This window comes from Geotrypetes seraphini, chromosome 4 (assembly GCF_902459505.1).
Source record: "Geotrypetes seraphini chromosome 4, aGeoSer1.1, whole genome shotgun sequence".
Lineage (NCBI taxonomy): Eukaryota > Metazoa > Chordata > Amphibia > Gymnophiona > Dermophiidae > Geotrypetes > Geotrypetes seraphini.
Window position 1 is genome coordinate 22,391,528 of NC_047087.1, and position 20,097 is coordinate 22,411,624.

At 45.3% G+C, this 20,097-nt stretch overlaps 1 protein-coding gene across 2 annotated transcripts in view; it reads right to left on the minus strand.

The window, feature by feature from the left end:
- Positions 1 to 20,097, minus strand: part of CMIP (c-Maf inducing protein) — a 317,564-nt gene that overhangs the window by 110,601 nt on the left and 186,866 nt on the right. For both annotated transcript variants that reach the window (XM_033942720.1, XM_033942721.1), the window contains exon 3: positions 16,922 to 16,972. In XM_033942720.1, coding sequence (XP_033798611.1) covers positions 16,922 to 16,972 — 51 coding nt within the window. The remainder of the gene's footprint in view (positions 1 to 16,921; positions 16,973 to 20,097) is intronic.

Below are 20,097 nucleotides of genomic sequence, written 5' to 3' on the forward strand. Positions count from 1 at the left end.
GCTTTAATAGAAGTAACTGTGAGCAATTGAACATATCACTTTCCCACATATTCCCCATATCCCCATATATTCCACATTTGTTGTATCGTTCAACTAGCTTCTGCATTCTTTCAGAGAAGTTTTGGGGCTGTTCCCGAAGCCAGGTGAGCACCGCTTCCTTTACTTCATCATGCCTTGACTTTTGCTCTCTGGATCGTCGCCGGTGACATTTCAATCTAGTATCTGTGCGTTGTGCATACCTGCACAAGCTCAAGCCGACTTACAATGTAATGAGAAAAAGATTACATATGATATGGGGGAATATGAGAAGAAGGGGAGAAAAGAAAGGAAATAGAGTTATCAAATAGAACGGTCTTCAATTTTTTCTGAAATGAGGTGTGGTTGGGTTCTGTGCTGATTGTTTCTGTGAGGTTATTCCAGGTTTTGACTCCTAGTGGAATATACACCGATATTTGAGGTTTTTTTGTTGAGGGTAGGTTTAGTTATATCTTGTTGAGAGTTCTGTGAGAGGTAGACCATGCCTCAGAGAAGAGTTAAGAACATAAGAACATAAGAAGTTGCCTCCGCTGAGGCAGACCAGAGGCCCATCCTGCTCAGCGGTCCGCTCCCGCGGTGGCCCATCAAGCCCATTGCCTGAGCAGTGGTCTATATCTATCTATACCCTTCAATCCCTTTTTCTTCTAGGAATCTATCCAAACCTTCTTTGAAACCATTTAATGTGTTCCTGTCTACCACAGCCTCTGGAAGCGCGTTCCATGTATCCACCACCCTCTGAGTGAAGAAGAACTTCCTAGCGTTTGTTCTAAACCTGTCCCCTTTCAATTTCTCCGAGTGCCCCCTTGTACTTGTGGTGCCCCTTAATTTGAAAAATCTGTCCCTGTCTACTTTTTCTATGCCTTTCAGGATCTTGAAGATTTCTATCATGTCTCCTCTAAGTCTCCGCTTTTCCAGGGAGAAAAGTCCTAGCTGCTTTAATCTGTCGGTATATGGGAGATTTTCCATTCCCTTTATCAGTTTAGTCGCTCTTCTCTGTACTCCCTCTAGTACCGCCATGTCCTTCTTGAGGTGCGGCGACCAGTACTGGATACAGTACTCCAGATGCGGCCGCACCATTGCACGATACAGCGGCATGATGACTTCCCTCGTCCTGGTCGTGATACCCTTCTTAATGATACCCAACATTCTGTTAGCTTTCCTTGAGGCCGTGGCGCACTGCGCCGATGCCTTCAGTGTTGCGTCTACCATCACTCCCAGGTCTCTCTCCAGGTTACTGACCCCTAGTAGTGTTCCGCCCCATTTTGTAAGTGAACATCGGGTTCTTTTTCCCCACGTGCATGACCTTGCATTTCCCTACGTTGAAGCTCATTTGCCATTTTTCGGCCCACTTTTCCAGCTGCGTTAGATCCTTGGATAAGAGGAGTGGCTGAGTTTCTGTAAAGTATGTGGTGTATAATGGAAGATATCCTTCCCCTCACTAAAAGGCATTTCCCACACAGGAAAGCTAGGGACCTCCCTCCACTTCAAAATCACTGAGCTCTGGAACAACCTTACCTCCCCTCTTCGGAACTTGAGCTCTCTCCAAGTTTTCCGCAAACATCTGAAAACCTGGCTTTTCTCAAAAAATGTAAGTCTCCCTCCAACTTAGGAATCAAGGAAACTCTTATATCTTGGCATCCCAAGTCCTCTAAATTTTCTTCACACTTCTACCTCTAACCCTCTGTTGTAGTTCGTTCCTATTTCTCCTACTGTAAACCGCGTCGAGCTCTACAAACGTGGAGATGATGCGGTATACAAACCTAAGGATTAGATTAGATTAGATGAGATCTTCTTCATACCATCTCTGAAACTGGGTTGCAACCTCCACACGCTGTTGCTTGTGCAGATCAGTAAGTTGTTAGGGAAACCGTGTGCAGACTTGCCTGTATCCCAAGTCATCATGCATTGTGGCAAATTCAGATCCATAGTTGATATCCAAATTTGCAGCCAATCTAATCAAGGCATCTACCCTGTCAATGTGCTCTTGTGTGCATGATGTTGATAGGCGACCAGAATGACCTTTGTCAGTTACACCTGTTCTTCCCACTTTAAACCTTTATACCCCTCTTAAACCTTTCGTTGATTCATGATGCTATGTCCATACTGATGGTGAATTTCCACAAGTTTCACTCCCTCTGGCCAAAGAAAGCGCACTACTGCACATTGTTCTTCAATGGCGCAATCTTGCAATGGAGAATCCATTTTTATGACCTCGTGACTGTCATACGACTAAAGGCCGAGCGCTGCACTGTTCGTGGATGAACTATCCAACAGGCAATGTACGAGTACATATGTTGCATTTCGCTAGCTCTGATCCGGTTATCGTATAATTTAACATTTGCCTTTAATTTTTCCTCGAACTTACCTAAAGTATTATTTGCTACCTTTTGCTCTGGTACCTGTACTGTTCATATTTATACAGAGGATAATTTTTGAAACACATTTCCATGGGAAAAACTGGGCTTTGCATCAGCGACCCACACAGTAAGTGGTTAAAACTATGCATTTACAGCCTGTACACACTTGAAGCATTCCTTTGGGTGGAGGGAGTTTGAAGGAGATGTGCAGATAAATTTGAATTCACATGCCGTATATACTTAAATATAAACTGGGATTTGGGGGCCAAAAAATTGGCCCAAAAATAGGGGTCCCGGTTTATATCGGGCCAGCACCCCCCTCCCAGAATTACTGCAGGCCGTCACAAGGCTCTGCACCCGGTCTCTCCTCCCTGCCCTATCCTCGTACCTACTCTGCTGATCCCTGGTGATCCAAAGGTGCAGCAGGCAGGAGCGAGCTTTCCGCGCTCCTGCCCCGCTACTAAGCTGGTCGGTGGTGGCTACTGTGAGACCGGGTTTCTTCAGCCGTTGAGCGGCACCAAGCAGGAGCATGCTTTGGCGCTGAGCGGCTTCCTGACTGGCTCCCGCAAATTCTAGCAAGAATTTGCAGGGGCCAGTCAAGAAGCCGCTCAGCGCCGAGTAGCAGCGCCAAAGTGCGCTCCTGCTCGGTGTCACTCAGCAGCTGAAGAAACACGATCTCGCGGCAGCCACCACCGACCGGGTTAGCAGTGGGGCAGGAGCGCGGAAAGCTCGTTCCTGCCTGCTGTACCTCTGGACCACCAAGGATCGGCAGAGGAGGTACGAGGACAAAGCAGGGAGTGGGGACAGGGTGCAGAGCCTGGGAGGGAGGGGGATGGATGCAGAGACTGATAGGGGAGGAGGGGAGGGAGGAAAGAGGGCTGAGTGCCATGCCTGACAGGAAGGGGGCTGCGTGAAGTGCCTGACAGGGGAGGGAGGGAAAGGGGCTGGGTGCAGAGCCTGGCAGGGGAGGGGGCTGGGTGCAGAGCCTGACAGTGAAGGCACTTGAATATTAAGCCGCCTGACATATTCGAGTTAACCATTTTTTCTCCTTTTTGGAGGGAAAATGGGGGTCTCGACTTATATTCGGATCGACTTATATTTGAGTATATACAGGGATTTTCAACATTCAAGCATCTCCACCTAATTTTAAGTATAAAATCTATGTGTTTGCATAGGTTTCCTGAAGTAATTGTCAAAGCAAAAGTCCACATGTTTTTCTGCTTTGAGAATCTTGCAAAGTCCGCACATAGAAGGTTTGCAATTATAAACCCCAGTTATAAGATGTGCTTAGAATACACTGAACAGAGGAAATAATTACAAGCCAGCACATCCAGGACGGGCCAAAGCTTAGACATGCAGTGTTCAAGGTCCAGGGATGATTAAAATTTGTGTCCCCTGAAAGCATCTGGTAGGTGGCGAGTGGGGAAGCAGGGAAAATGTTGCGCTGGGAGGTGTAAGGAGAGTTTCTATAAGCTAAATATCCAGACACAAGCATGAACTGTGAAGTCTATGATAGCAAAATGTAACCAGGAAATATCTTAGCAATGTATCAGATTGTTTTACACCAAGGTTTGCCAAGAAATGAGAAATATTATCTGCACTCATCGTTCAGAATTGTTTGTCTTTAGTAGATGAGGGAGACCCAGGCGTTCCCTCGCATTTCAGGCTTTCACGGTAAACGACGCAGATAAAGACAGTGGATTTATTCACACGCAGGAGACAAAAACCATCACTACTGCCATTCTGAAGATAAGTAAAACTTCTCCCGTATTTTGTCATGATACTGTGACACTTTAGACAAGACTCAACTCTTTGATAGGATGATATCTTAATGCATTCTGCTTCATTTTTTCAATCAAGTTCCTTATATTCAACTTGATGTATTTTATCTGTTCTATGTATTACTTCTTTGCCTCGATGAAAACAAAAACAAAAACTGTGGATACAGATGTTCTGGAGATAATTTATTAAACACTGACATATAAAACCATGAAAATTCAATTAAAAAAGTACAATGATAAAAAATACTATGATAAAAATCCAACCGGACCCTCCACGGTCCGTGTTTTGGCGAACACAACTTCCTCAGGGGTCCTAAAAGGCAGAGGTAATGATGAATAATGATAAAGAGAAAGATAAAAAGATGAAAAGATAGAAAGATAAGAAGTGTTAATGATAAAGAGAAACATGGACCCTGTAGGGTCCAGTTGGATTTTTATCACAATACTTTTTATCATTATACTTTTTAAATTGGTTTTATATGTCAGTATTTAATAAATTATCTCCAGAACATCTGTATCCACAGTTTTTGTTTTCATCAGTGGATTGTTTTCACTGTGGATCATTGGGTCTCCCCATTTTTCTTTGTTGTGCTTTACTTCTTTCCCTGCCATGCCGGTATTTTCTGCATTATATTGTAAATGCTTTCTGTCTTATCTGTTTTTAAGTCCATTATTCTAATTTGTATTTTATCTGTATCCCATGTATTAGCTCACCTTGTTGTGAACTGCCTATATAAGAATAAAATTGTTATTATTATTAGGAGTTTAGACTCTTTTGGAAAATTATTTCAATTATTTTCTACACAGAGCACACTTCAAGAAAGGATTTTCAAAGTGTTAATAATTTTTTTTTGCACGTTGCTTTGGGCTATTAAACACACACAGGGCCCTAGGATGTCTTCACACTTTATTACCCATTTGGGTAAATTGTAGAATTGCCAACTCTTGAAGCAGGAAGATCCTGCATATGAGTAGTGATCACCGAGGACCTTTCAACATCTTATTACATTCCACGGTACTTAATTTATTTTGATAGATACAGTATAATTTCGTTATAATGGTCCGTTACATCCAGAGTTGCATTTTTTTTTAAACTTTATTTAGGTCAACTTGAAACAATCAATGAACAACATATCAGCAACATCAATAACAAAACCCCAGTACCGTACTCTGCCCTATTACGTCCTCCTGAAGCGCATTCCAGGTGTCCACCACACGTTGGGTAAAGAAGAACTTCCTAGCATTCGTTTTGAATCTGTCCCCTTTCAACTTTTTTGAATGCCCTCTTGTTCTTTTATTTTTCGAAAGTTCGAAGAATCTGTCCCTCTCTACTCTCTCTATGCCCTTCATGATCTTGTAAGTCTCTATCATATCCCCTCTAAGTCTCCTCTTCTCCAGGGAAAAGAGTCCCAGTTTCTCCAATCTCTCAGTGTATGAAAGGTTTTCCATCCCTTTTATCAAACGTGTCGCTCTCCTCTGAACTCTCTCGAGTAACGCCATATCCTTCTTAAGGTACGGTGACCAATATTGGACGCAATACTCAAGATTCGGATGCCCCATTGCCCGGTACAGCGGAAGGATAACTTCTTTCATCCTGGTTGTAATACCCTTCTTGATTATACCTAGCATTCTATTCGCTCTCTTAGCGGCCACTGCGCACTGTGCCGTCGGCTTCATTGTCATGTCCACCATTACCCCCAAGTCCCTTTCTTGGGTACTCTCATTCAATAACATCTCTCCCATCGTATAGTTGTACCTCGGATTTCTGCTTCCCACATGGAATACTTTACATTTCTCAACGTTGAACTTCATCTGCCATCTCGTCGCCCATTCCCCTAGTTTGCTCAAGTCCCTTTGCAATTCTTCGCAGTCCTCCTTTGTCCGAGCTCCACTAAATAGTTTGGCGTCATCCGCAAATTTTATTATCTCACACTTCGTCCCTGTTTCTAGATCATTTATGAATATATTAAATAGCAGCGGCCCGAGCACCGAGCCCTGCGGGAACCCACTCGTGACCCTCCTCCAGTCCGAGTCGTGGCCCTTCACTCCTACCTTCTGTTTCCTACCCGCCAACCATACATGGCGCCTTAAGCTGTGTGCGCAAACCGGTGGGCACAGTCGATCTGCGCACACCTTGTTTAACAAACCTAATCAGCGCTGACCATTAGCAATTAACACTCGATGTCAATTGGCACTATTTAAAAAGTTACACGCACAACTTGGTAGGCACATTCTATAAAGTGCTGCGCTTCAGTTCCAGTGCACACATCTGAACAGGGCCATGGCCAGGGGAGGAGCACGGGCAGATTGTGGGAGTTCCTAAAATGTAGGCGCGCTGTTACAGAATATGGCCAATGCATGAACAAGTCAGGCGTAGGTACTTACTTGGGTCACCCCTATCTCTCACATCCCCCCCCCCAATCCTTTTGTCTCCTGTTTGTGTGCTTGTTTTTTGTCTTTGTCCTAGCATTTGTTAAATATTTTAAATTTGTATTCTCTCTCTTTTTTTAAATTGCATTGTATTTTACATCGCCTAAAACAGGGGTAGGCAATTCCGGTCAGGTTTTCAGGATATCCACCATGAATATGTATGAGATGGATTTGCATGCACTGCCTCCTTGAGATGCAAATCTATCTCATGCATATTTGTTGTGGATATCCTGAAAACCTGACCTGGCTCCGGCTCTCGAGGACCGGAATTGCCTACCCCTGGCCTAGAATGTAGATAGGCGATTAATCAAATTTTTAATAAACCTTGACTCAATGTTCAGGCCAGTTGATAGGCCTGTTGAAACTAAATCTGATCAGGAGACAAAGCCATCTTTTGATTCAATACCTGTCCTAAGCATCTATGATTCTAGGAAATTGGGTCATTAGGGCATAGACAGGGGGTGGGTAAGCAGAGTGGGCAGACTTGATGGGCTGTAGCCCTTTTCTGCCGTCATCTTCTATGTTTCTTCTAGTTCGTCTCTCTGCAAATGTTCCTTATTGCCTCTGTCTCGTAATTTTGGCAATAAACCATCAGTGAAGTGACGAACACATGGCCCGCGGAATACTAGAATGATTGTTCACATAACTAGAGTCTTCGCAGAGTCCTCAGAGAAAAGAAAACCCTCAGTTAGCTACAGGAAGCTCGGCTCACCAGCTGAGAGCACCAAGCCGGCCTGCTTCTCAGAAAAAAAAATATGAAGCTTTGATGCTTACGATATTATGACTCAAAACAAGGAATGCAGGCCTCAAGGTCGCCGAGATACACTGCCAGTCGGCCTCGTTGAGGCAGCCGTCGCTTCAAAGGAATTAGGAACACTCGAGATTCCATAGATTCAGGAGCTCCGCGCTTATTGTCTGGGAAACGAGCTGCTCGGCTAAGCCACAAGCACACAAGTACATGCCAGGGTGAATAAAACAGAAGAATCAAGAGGAACACTTGAGATTACATTGGAAAGCATTTGTAGCTCCTCTCGCTAGTATCCCTTCTGCACAGGCTGAGAGAGGTACTTAAAGGAAGAGCTGCAGGATGGCGGAAGGTAAAACACCCAGCTCTAGCGCCCGAACTGGACACTGCTGGAATATATCTTAACACATCCTGCAGCTGCCTCAAAACATCAATGGCCCAGGGCAATTTTATTTATATTTATTCAATTTTCTATACTGTTCTCCGAGGGGAGCTGAGAACGGTCTCCATAAATTTACTCAGGCATTTCCCTGTCTGTCGGGTGATGGGACAATCGCGCGCCAGACACCAGCGCGCTGACAATCGAGCGCTGACAATTCAGCGCAAGACACAAGCGCGCCACGGGAAAACTTAGTTTTAAAGAGCTCCGACAGGGGGGGTGTGGGCACTTTACTGCATACTGGTTAACAAGACTAAGAATGTTATAATGCCTCCGTATCGCTCCAAGATGCGATCTCACCTGGAGTCTGGTCTCCTTATCTCAAAAAAGATATAGCGGAATTAGAAAAGGATCAAAGAAGAGCAACCAAGAGGGTAAATAATAATAATAATAACTTTATTCTTCTATACTGCCATAATTAGACGACTTCTAGGCGGTTCACACCGAAGAGAGCTGAACAATCAGCAAATTACAATATGCAAGTTATTAAAATATAACATTTTACACAAGAGTGGACATAATACCAGTATTAGATTTAGTGAAACTTCTGTTTAGGAGATAAATCTATTAAACAATGCAGGGAATGGAACTCCTCTCGTATGAGGAAAAACTTAAACGGTTAGGGCTCTTTAGCTTGGAAAAGAGACGGCTGAGGGGAGATAGGATGGAAGTCTACAAAATCCTGAGTGGAGTAGAACGGGTACAAGTGGATCGATTTTTCACTCCGTCAAAAGTTACAAAGACTAGGGGACACTCGATGAAGTTACAGGGAAATACTTTTAAAACCAATAGGAGGAAATATGTTTTCAGTCAGAGAATAGTCAAGCTCTGGAATGCGTTGCCAGAGGTTGTGGTAGGAGCAGATAGCGTAGCTGGTTTTAAGAAAGGTTTGGACAAGTTCCTGGAGGAAAAGTCCATAGTCTGTTATTGAGAAAGACATGGGGGAAGCCACCGTTTGCCCTGGATCGGTAGCATGGAATGTTGCTGGCTCTTTGGATTTTTGCCAGGTACTAGTGACCTGGATTGGCCACCATGAGGATGGGCTACTGAGCTAGATGGACCATTAGTCTGATCCAGTATGGCTGTTCTTATGCCCTTATGGGTGACAAGTATAGGACAATCAAGGCATTGTAACATCACTGATGAGGTTAGCTCTGAGGCATTATGACATCACAATCTAAGCTCTGGAATGTTGCTCTCATTGGGGTTCCGGAATCTTGCTATTCTTTGTGATGCTGGAATGTTGCTACTCCTTGGGTTTTGGACAGGTACTAGTGACCTGGATTGGCCACCGTGAGAACGGGCTACTGGGCTTGATGGACCATTGGTCTGACCCAGTATGGCTGTTCTTATGCTCTTATGTGTGCCAAGTATAGGACAATCAAGCCATTGTAACATCACTGATGAGGTTGGCTCTGAGGCATTATGACATCACAATCCGAGCTTCAGAATGTTGCTCTCATTGGGGTTCCGGAATCTTGCTATTCTTTGAGATGCTGGAATGTTGCTACTCCTTGGGTTTTGACCAGGTGCTAGTGACCTGGATTGGCCACCGTGAGAACGGGCTACTGGGCTTGATGGACCATTGGTCTGACCCAGTATGGCTGTTCTTATGCTCTTATGTGTGCCAAGTATAGGACAATCAAGCCATTGTAACATCACTGATGAGGTTGGCTCTGAGGCATTATGACATCACAATCCGAGCTTCAGAATGTTGCTCTCATTGGGGTTCCGGAATCTTGCTATTCTTTGAGATGCTGGAATGTTGCTACTCCTTGGGTTTTGACCAGGTGCTAGTGACCTGGATTGGCCACCGTGAGAACGGGCTACTGGGCTTGATGGACCATTGGTCTGACCCAGTATGGCTGTTCTTATGCTCTTATGTGTGCCAAGTATAGGACAATCAAGCCATTGTAACATCACTGATGAGGTTGGCTCTGAGGCATTATGACATCACAATCCGAGCTTCAGAATGTTGCTCTCATTGGGGTTCCGGAATCTTGCTATTCTTTGAGATGCTGGAATGTTGCTACTCCTTGGGTTTTGACCAGGTGCTAGTGACCTGGATTGGCCACCGTGAGAACGGGCTACTGGGCTTGATGGACCTTTGATCTGACCCAGTAAGGCTATTCTTAGGTTCTAAATGTGATGGCTAATTTCTATTAGAAAGCTAGCCTACTGGAAGCAGTGCCTCTCCGGGGAAAACAGGGTGGGATTACTCAATAATGCTGACTAGAAAAAAAAAATAAAAATCTTCCCTATTCAACACTGTTGGCGCATCACCTCCCTTCCTTCCTTCCTTCCGGACAGTCCCTACTCCATTCCATACTAGATGTATGAAGCACGTCCCCCATGCTCAGAAAACAGGAGAACTCCCCCACCCTCCTCTAACCGCATCTCGGCCTCTATTTCTCCAGTTTAATAATCCCAGAAACAAATGTCTGCCAGTGAACAAGTACAAAGCAAAGCCTAGCCTGGGAAGAAATCAATCCAGCAAAAGACAAAACAACAACAAAAAAAACACAACGCCTTGGGAAAAGAAAGCTCGGGACCAGTGTATTGGATCTCTAAGGGACAGAAAGGGGTAGTAGATGGCATAGTTAGGGGAACTACAGTAGATAGAAAAATAAAGGCAGATTAAGACCATATGGCCTATGTTAGCTTTTAATTACAACGGATCCTAGCTTGAAACATTTTCACCCTGCAAAGCTCTTTTTACACCCTACTTCCAGCTGATTGTTGAAGTTCAAAATTACCGTATTTGCCGGCGCACAGGACGCACCCCCTTTTTAAAAATAGTTTTTAAGAAAAAAAAATACTTATGCACGTGTACAGTGCCCCCTCCCCTGTCAGGCTCTGACAGCCCCCAGCCCCCTCCCTGCCAGGCACTGCTCAAAGCTCCTTTACCTCCCAGGCTTTCCACCCTGTCCCCCCTCCCTGCCCTGTCCGTCCGTCTGTCCTACCACCTCTGCTGCTGGAATCCCTGGTGGTCCAGAGGAGCAGCGGGCAGGAGCGAGCTTTCCGCGCTTCTGCCCCGCTGCTAACCCGGTCGGGTCGGTGGCTGCCGCGAGATTGGGTTTCTTTAACCGCTGAGCGGCACCGAACAGGCGCGCACTTTGGTGCTCCTGCTCGGCGCTGAACGGCTTCCTGACTGGCTCCTAGAAAGTAAGCTCTTTTGAGCAGGGACTGTTTTCTTTTTCATTGCGACTCTGCAGTACTGCGTGCGTCTGCTAGCGCTATAGAAGTAATTCATAGTAGTAGTAGTATTAATTTGCGGGAGCTAAGTCTGGAAGCCGCTCAGCGCCGAGCAGGAGCACCAAAGCGCGCTCCTGCTCGGTGCCACTCAGCAGCTGAAGAAACCCGATCTCGCTGCAGCCACCGACCGACCGGGTTAGCAGCGGGGCAGGAGCGCGGAAAGCTCGCTCCCGCCCGCTGCACCTCTGGACCACCAGGGATTCCAGCGGCAGAGGAGGTAGGACGGATGGTGAAGAGCTCATAATTTAGATTATTGGCGTATAAGACGCACCCCTTATTTTAAGGGGGAAAAAAGTGTGTCCTATCACAAAGGGCCTAATTCACTAAACCTCTTCCCCTCCCCCCCTAAATAATGTCCATTCTTTAAGGTCAGGTTAAAGAGAGTGGCTGGTGCAAAACCGCTCCACCGTGATCATCATTCCGGCCTTTCACGAGCAGTACAAAATCAGCTGGCTAACCATCTCTGAACACAGAACACCATCCTACATAAACAAAAGGGAGTGATCTCACCGCTTCCTTGTATTTTAACAAAGGTTCAGCTGGACAGAACGGCATCTTGATAAGCCACGAAATAAAGAAGCTGGTCTGCCAGATGTCAAACACTTTAGAACAAAAACAGTTTCCTTGCTGATCTGTCAAGATTTTAAAAACAAGCCAAAGGTTTCCCTCTCCCCCCATCCCCTCTCCCAGCCCAGGGCCCTTTCTCTACAGGCAGCCCGTCAGTTCCAAAATTTCAAGAGACATCTGAGAGCCTCAAACTCTGGTCTACAATCAACCGAAGAGCTCTGGTTTCTAGGATTAAGCCATGCCAGAGGTTAGATGATCCTCCAGAAATGTACTTTCATGGGGGAAACTTATCTCACCAACCTTTGTCCAACATGAGGCCATTTTAAACACTAGAAAGTTCACATGAGCCCAGGCAAGGTCTAAAGCAGGCCCGCGGGCCAAATCTGACCCTCAGTGTAATTGTATTTGGCCCGCGATAAAATACCAAATGTCTACTAGAGCTGGCCCACCGGCTATGTCAATTTAGGACAAGTATACCATCTTCACAATGTGTGTGAGTTGTTTTTAGACCTTCTACTTTTATTGATTTACTAGTTTTTTAGCCCGTTACATTAACGGGTGCTAGAATAGATGTGTAGACTTAGGCTTTTCTTTTCTTTCTTTTTTTCTTTCTCTCCCCCCTGTCCAGCGGCACCCCTTCCCTGCTCCCCTTGTCCAGCAGTAGCCCTTCTCCCTTCCTTTTACCTAACCATATTCAAGATCCCATTTCCCCTTTACCGTATCTATTTCCGTCTGGCGCTGGTGGGATTTGGGCTCCAGGGGAGCTGACTTCTGCATCGGTTGCCGACGCACTCTGGCGTGGGGTCTCTGCTGGGCCGCGGGGAGCTGGTTTGCCCACACTGCATCTGTGGAGCTCAGTGTCCGGCCGCGGGAGGAGTAGGTTGTGTCTGGGAGCCGACAGGATAGCGCCGTGGCTCCCTTAGTCCCTTGCCCCCCCCCCCTTCCCGCGGTCCCGTTGACACATTTAAGTTTCCTAGGTCGGATGTTATTTTTGGGTTTGAGGGTGCCAGGTGGCTTCTCTCATGATTGCGCCTGTGTCGGAGGCCTTCAACGACGCAGGAGCGGCTCGTGGGAGGAGCCATCGTGGCATCTTTTGAGTTGAAAATAAGCTTCGGGCTGTAGGGCATTATTTCCGGACTGCGCGAGGTGGAGAGCAGGCAGGCCACTGGCACAGCTAGGCGTGTATGCGCACACCTACCTGCAAGAGACCTACAGCTCACAGAAAACAGGAGCACGCAGGTAAGAGTGCGCATGCGCGGCTTAGGGTTTTATTATATTAGATGATTTTTAATCGGATTTTAATTCATGTGACCATCGATTTCTTTAGCGTTTTTTTTCGTGCCACTTTTTGCTTATGATTAAGGGTGTGACTACGGCACTTGTCATGTGATCCTCTTTTTAAATTGCCGGCGTTTTTCGAGCCAGATTTACTTTCGGTTTTGCTCAGCTCAGAGCGCTACAGATTGTCTCTACTAGGTAAGAGCCACCATGGCTTTATTTCTTTCTTCATTTTTATTTTTAACATGCACACAGTTATTTTAAGTTATCTTAAGTTCCCATAAAATATTAGCTGACGGTTTTTATGTTTTCCCTGGAAAAGCGGAGACTTAGAGGGGACATGATAGAAACTTACAAGATCGTGAAGGGTATAGAGAAGGTAGAGAGGGACAAATTCTTCAGACTGGCGGGGGCAACAAAAACTAGAGGGCACTCAAAAAAATTGAAGGGAGACAGATTCAGAACAAATGCTAGGAAGTTCTTCTTCACTCAGAGGGTGGTGAACACCTGGAATGCGCTTCCAGAGGAGGTGGTTGAGCAGAGTACGATTTTAGGGTTCAAAATGGGATTGGACGAGTTCCTGAAGGAAAAGGGGATTGAATGGTAATTAGAGGGGTACCATACAGGATAAAATGTCTTAGTAAAGGATCACTGGTCATTGACCTGGGGGGCCGCCGCGGGAGCGGACTGCTGGGCATGATGAACCTATGGTCTGACTCGGCAAAGGCGATACTTATGTGCACTTACGATACTGTGATCCCTGCCGCCTTGATGTGTGTTTCCGTGCTGCACATGCGCACCGCCTGCCTTCTACCCCGATCTCCGATACCGGCTGACTTCCTGCGCTGCCGTGACGCCTCTGCTCACCCCCATATCAGCAAACGCAGCAGCCGCGGTTTCATTTTGCAGCTGCGGGGCATTTGCTAGGCCGGCCCACTTTGATAATGCGAGGTGGGACAGCCTAGCAAAAGCCACAAGGCTGCCCGGGCTAGCGGATGCTGGTCAGAGGGAGCAGGGAAGGGGTGCTGCTGGACAGGGGGAGCAGGGAAGGGGGTGCTGCTGGACAGCCGAGGAAAGAGAGAGACAGAAAGAAAGACAGATACACACATCTATTCTAGCAACCATTAATGTAACGAGCTTAAAGACTAGTTTCAAATAAAAATGCAAGAATGAGTCTCTCTCACTGACCATAACCCGTCCCCCACATCTCTCTTACACTATGGTTGCGACACAAATCCGTCATATCCATATATGAAAAACAAGCAAGACCAAACACATGAAACAAAAATAAAAATTGGGCCTTAACTTTCTTGCATCTCTAGAGTGCAATTGTGCATCTTCTATCATCCCAATGCCCTTCTTACTCTGAGATAAGTTGCCTATATTTGTTGCATCAAATGAACTCCAGAGGGAAGCTCTCTTTGGCAGAATAGAAATTTTATAGTGAGCGTCAGCAATAATTTTGATAGGCTGAGATCATACTCCAAAAGCCCTGGCTAGGAGTGAGGCTCATTCCTGTCACTGTATGTGCTAAACTAACCTGTTTGGAGAAACTGTAGGGAGAGTGTGGCGCAGTGGTTAAAACTACAGCCTCAGCACCCTGGGGTTGTGGGTTCAAACTCACGCTGCTCCTTGTGACCCTGGGCAAGTCACTTAATCCCCCCATTGCCCCAGGTATATTAGATAGACTGTGAGCCTGCCAGGACAGACAAGGAAAATGCTTGAGTAACTGAATAAATTCATGTAAACCGTTCTGAGCTCTATTGGGATAACAGTATAGAAAATTGAATAAACTGACTGTGTGAACATTTTCAGCCTCTGATAACCAGAGCTGGTATTGTGACATCATAATGCCTCATTCCACCAATGCCTAAGAGACAATCTCATCAGTGATGTCACAATGGCTTGATTGTCCTGATTTGGCTCACTTTTACTACACTTTGGTTTCTAGAGTGGCGCAGTGGTTAAAACTACAGCTTCAGCACCCTGGGGTTGTGGGTTCAAACCCATGCTGCTCCTTGTGACCCTGGGCAAGTCACTTAATCCCCCCATTGCCCCAGGTATCCCCCCTTGAAACTCTTTACACTTACGCTGATGACATCCTCGTCCTTCTTGAGACCGACTCGAACCTCACTAACCTCTCTACGAACATATCCTCATGCATATCAAACCTCCAATCCTGGGCACTCACAGTTCAAATGAAACTGAACGAGTCCAAAACAAAACTCCTTTGGCTCGGCCCAAAATTAAACCATTTACCCTCCTCCATCCCATTGTCCTCCAGATCCTCATTACAGCTCGAGTTCTCAAGCAAAGTTCTGGGTGTCACCTTAGACCAGGGGTGTCCAATGTCGGTCCTCGAGGGCCGCAATCCAGTCGGGTTTTCAGGATTTCCCCAATGAATATGCATGAGATCTATTAGCATACAATGAAAGCAGTGCATGCAAATAGACCTCATGTATATTCATTGGGGAAATCCTGAAAATCCGACTGGACTGCGGCCCTCGAGGACCGACATTGGACACCCCTGCCTTAGACTCTGCTCTATCCTTCAACGACCATCTCCAATCCTTGGTAAAAAAATGCTTCTTCAGCCTTCACATGCTAAGGAAAGTCAGACCCTATTTTCACCAAAAACACTTCGCAGTCCTAGTACAATCCATCATCCTTTCCAGATTGGACTATTGCAATTCTATCTACCTTAGCCTAACCAAGAAAAGCCTCCACAGACTTCAGCGGATTCAGAACGCCGCGGCCAAACTTATTTTCGCGAAAAGCAAATTTGATCACGTCTCGCCACTTCTATCTAAGCTTCATTGGCTCCCTGTAATCCCCAGGATCCACTTCAAATGTGCGTGCCTAGCCTACAAGATCCTACATGGCATCCTTCCTGCCGTCATCCCTCTATCCTGGAACTCCCCAACCCCTACCTCCTCCAGACCCTCCCAAACTCTTAAACTATCCTTCCCTTCCACAAAAGGTATTTCTCATGCAGGCAAACTTGGGTCATCCCTCCCCTTTAGAACCACTGAGGTCTGGAATAACCTTACTTCCCCGCTCCGAACCTCAAGCTCCCTCCAACTTTTCTGTAAACACCTAAAAACTTGGCTATTCTCAAAACTGTAACACTTCTCCCCTCTTAGGCCTCTCCCTCCACCCCTCCCTTCTACACCTACTCTTAAACTCCCCACTGGAGTTCTCTCTCACCCTATTTCTGTAAACCGTGCCGAGCTCTGCATCTGCGGAGATGGTGCGGTATATAAACCCAAGGTTTAGTTTAGTTAGACAGACAGGGAAAAATGCTTGAGTAAACCGTTCTGAGCTCTCCTGGGAGAACGATATAGACAATTGAATAAATAAAATAAATAAATAAACTGCCTCTGACAGCGATAAACTACTGCCAACTCTCCTCGCCAGCTTCAAGGTTGATTTAATACTTAACATTACTGAGTCCAGAGAGATACACACTGGCGTAAGAGAGACGGCTGTTTTCATAGGGCTATCAGACATCTGGATTTCCCCAGAAATGTCCTCCTTTTCGAGGTCATGTCCGGGGGTACGGATGGCTTTTCAAAACCCGGCCCTTTGTCCGGGTTTTGAAAAGCTTCCTCAAAATCGCATTGAGCAGCGGGGACCTAAAGTTCACTTTACTTAACTCCCCTACCCCCCACCCCCTTTTACAAAACCGTAGAATGGTTCTTAGCACCGCCCATGGCGGTAACAACTCCAGCGCTCATAGAACTCCTATGAGCGTTGGAGCTGTTACCACCGCGGATGGCGCTAAAAAAAAACACACTACAGTTTTGTAAAAAGGGGGGCGGGAGAGGTTTAATTCTTACACATGTAGATGTCTAGAATAATACTAGCTAAGGAGCAGAGATCATGCTCAGCTCTCTTCAGACACCCTGCAGTTCATCTGTCCCTAAGTGAACTTTCAGTTTCTGCTCTTTTCAGTGCCAAAGGAAAAAACACCAAAACGAAGCATAGCTGTATTTCCGTCACATGTGCGATAAGAGTAGAACAGGAACCTTACCTTCCATTGCAAGGAGTGAAACCATTGATCCTTCAGATAACTGTTTGCAGCCTGTAACAGAAGACAAAACACAAACAAATCCATCATTATTTTATCACTGGATTACACTGGCCGACTGACTTCGTGTTTTGGTTTTCTCTTTATCAGTGCAATGCATTATTGGTTTTAACCTAGTATCCCACAGTTTAAAACTTTGAAAACTAAAGAAAGTAACTAGATTTGTTTTATTTTATGTATCTTCTGATCATGCTAGCAAATAAAAACTTTCCTCCCGCCTCCCCTCTCCTTCAGTCGTTACAATGCATGCTCCAATTCATTTATTTTTACTGGATTATGGACTTTTCTTTTTTTTTTTTTTTTAATCTTTATTTTCATTTTATAGTATTGACATAATATTAGTCAAAACAAGAAAATAATCCAAGTCAGTTCAAAGATTAAAATGAGACAATAGGTAATAATAAACATTTACAATTGAAATAAAGGAATCAAGGCAAAATTTTTCCCTTTCTCATACGGCATAACATTAAACACAAAATAAATTTTTACTGGTTTGTATCGTTAGACCTCAATCCATGGGGGAGAAAGCTTTAAAATTGCTGAAATCTTAATCAAATAGTACAAAGAAAAATGAAAATGGTAGCGGGAGAGAACATAACCAAAAACCTTATACTTGAGCAGGTTGAGACTGAACTTCTCTCAAGAATTTAAGTTTGCTCTTTAGCAGAAATAAATTTTGTCAACTGCTGAGAGGTTCAAAGAAAATAAATCTGTTCCCTTGATAGGTCATTACACATTTACAGGGGAATCTGAGTACAAACGTCGCACCTAATTGCAGAACCCTTGGTCTCAAAATAAGAAATTGTTTTCTTCTCTTTTGGGTCATTCGTGACACGTCTGGATACATTCTCACTATTTTAGTCATAAATGGAACATCTTTAAACTTGAAAAACAATTTAAGCATCCATTCCCTGTCAGCATCTATAGCAAATTGTACAAATAGCGTAGCAGTTGCCGGTATCTCTTCACCTGACCTCTCCAGGAAATTTGTCAAATCCAAACTATCAGCAGACAAATTCTGCTGGTTTGGTTTTTGAACAGATGTTCTAGTTGGTAAATAATAAATTTTAGTGAGAGGCGGATAGGAGGTTTCGGAACCTTTCAAAACTTCTTTCAAATATTTTTTAAATGTATCCTGCGCTGAAATAAGTGGTAATTTTGGGAAGTTAATAATCCGAAGATTACTTCTTCTAGTCATATTTTCCAACATTTCCACCTTAAAATTAAGGTTTCCACTGTCTTTTACCCAGGCCGAAGCCTGGGACTCCACTGTTTTTAATCTAGTTTCATATCCATCCACTTTATTTTCAACGCTGGATATCCTATTTTTCATTTCCAAATTTTCAGACACAACAGAGATATAACGTGTAGTAAGTTGCTGCATTTGAGTTCCCAAAGAGATTTGCAAACTAGATATTGCTTCCCAAATTGTCTCCATATTGAAAACCTTGGGCCTCTGCATTGGTGTCAGTTCAGCCCCCAGAACCTCTGGTGAAAAAGTACCTGGAACTTCAGCAGGTGATGAAGTTAATGTCAGGAAATCCTGAGGAAGTTTCTGTCCCAGCTCCTCCGAATGCACAGATAATAGTGGCTTCACTCCTCCTCCTACTGAGCCGACTTCCGAACTCAGCATGCCTGGAGAGCAAACACCCTGGTGCATTTCCTCCACCGTCGACTGGCCAAACGCCCCCGAGCAACTCGGAGGACTTTGATTTTCAGTCAATCGGACAAACGCCCCCGGGCGACTCGGAGGACTCCGCTCTTCCGGGGTCAGAGATGTTGCCTCGAGGGAGAGCTGCGACGCTTCAGCCAGCATGTCTCTCCCAGCCGAGAAAGCCTCCGGCTGTGTTGGCGTCCCTCGCTGAAGGAAGGCGTCCATCGGGCCCGTTGCTGCTGGTAAGGATTCGTCAGGGAAAATCCGAAGCTTGGATTTTCGTTTCACCATTTCTCCACTTTAGAAAAAGAAACAGCAGTCAGGGAACATCCGTGGCGTCTAGCTCCAGACTCCCGCAGCCATCTTCCTTAGGCCACTCCCCCTGGACTTTTCTTTTAAGAAGTTAGCTAAACCTTTTTCAAACCCTGCTAAGCTAATCACTTTCACCATATTCCGTGGCAACGAATTCCAGAGTTTAATTACACGTTGAGTGAAGAAATATTTTCACCAGTGTGTTTTTAATCCACTCCGAGTCTTCTCTTCATTGCATGCCCCCTTAGTCCTGGCAATGTGGGAATTAGCAAATACTGTACTTAGGCCTCCTTTTACGAAACTGCGAGAGCAGTTTCTAGCGCAGCGAGCCGCGCTGAATGGTTCACGCTGCTCCCGATGCTCACTGAGTTCCTGTGAGCGTTGGGAGCAGCACGGGCCATTCAGCACGGCTCCCCGTGCTGGAAACTGCTATTGCAATTTCGTAAAACAGAGGGTAAGTGTCAGTTTTAAAAAGCCTCGTCTGTTTTGTTCACGAAAAGCTGCGTTATTTAACCTACGAAGTAATGAGCTAGTTATACATTTGCATGCTTTGTATCTCATTACTATGTATGCTGTGATATCTAATATGTTGGCCTTGTCCTTTTAACATGCATTCAGGGGAAAACAACACGTTAGTACTCTAATGCATTTTAGAGTGGAGCACACTAGGCTGAAAACCAGGGAAACTGGGTTCAATTCCCACTACAGCTCCTTGTGACCCTCCACTGCCCCAGGTACAAAAACTTAGACTGTGAGCCCACTCAGGAGAGAGAAAGTACCCGCGTGTAATATGTAAACTGCTTTAGTTGTATCACAGAAACGCTGTGTATCAAATGCACAACTAGAGAATGACACGCGGACAGATTTTTTCCCTATCCCCACGGGAACTCATTTTCCCATTCCCGTGAGTTCTTTTCCTGCCCCTGTGCCATTTGAACAGGATGGCAGGGCGATATAAACAATGATGCTTGGAAAAGCCAAAGTAGTGAGGGAAAGAAGATGGATGGATATCCAATGAGCAGTACACATGGATCGGGACAGGAAAGGGCCTTGAAAAAAAGGACAGCTCCTCCCACTGGCTCTGATGGTCAATATGGGTGAGAGGGTCATGGATTTGATATACCACCTTTCTGTGGGTACAATCAAAGTGGTT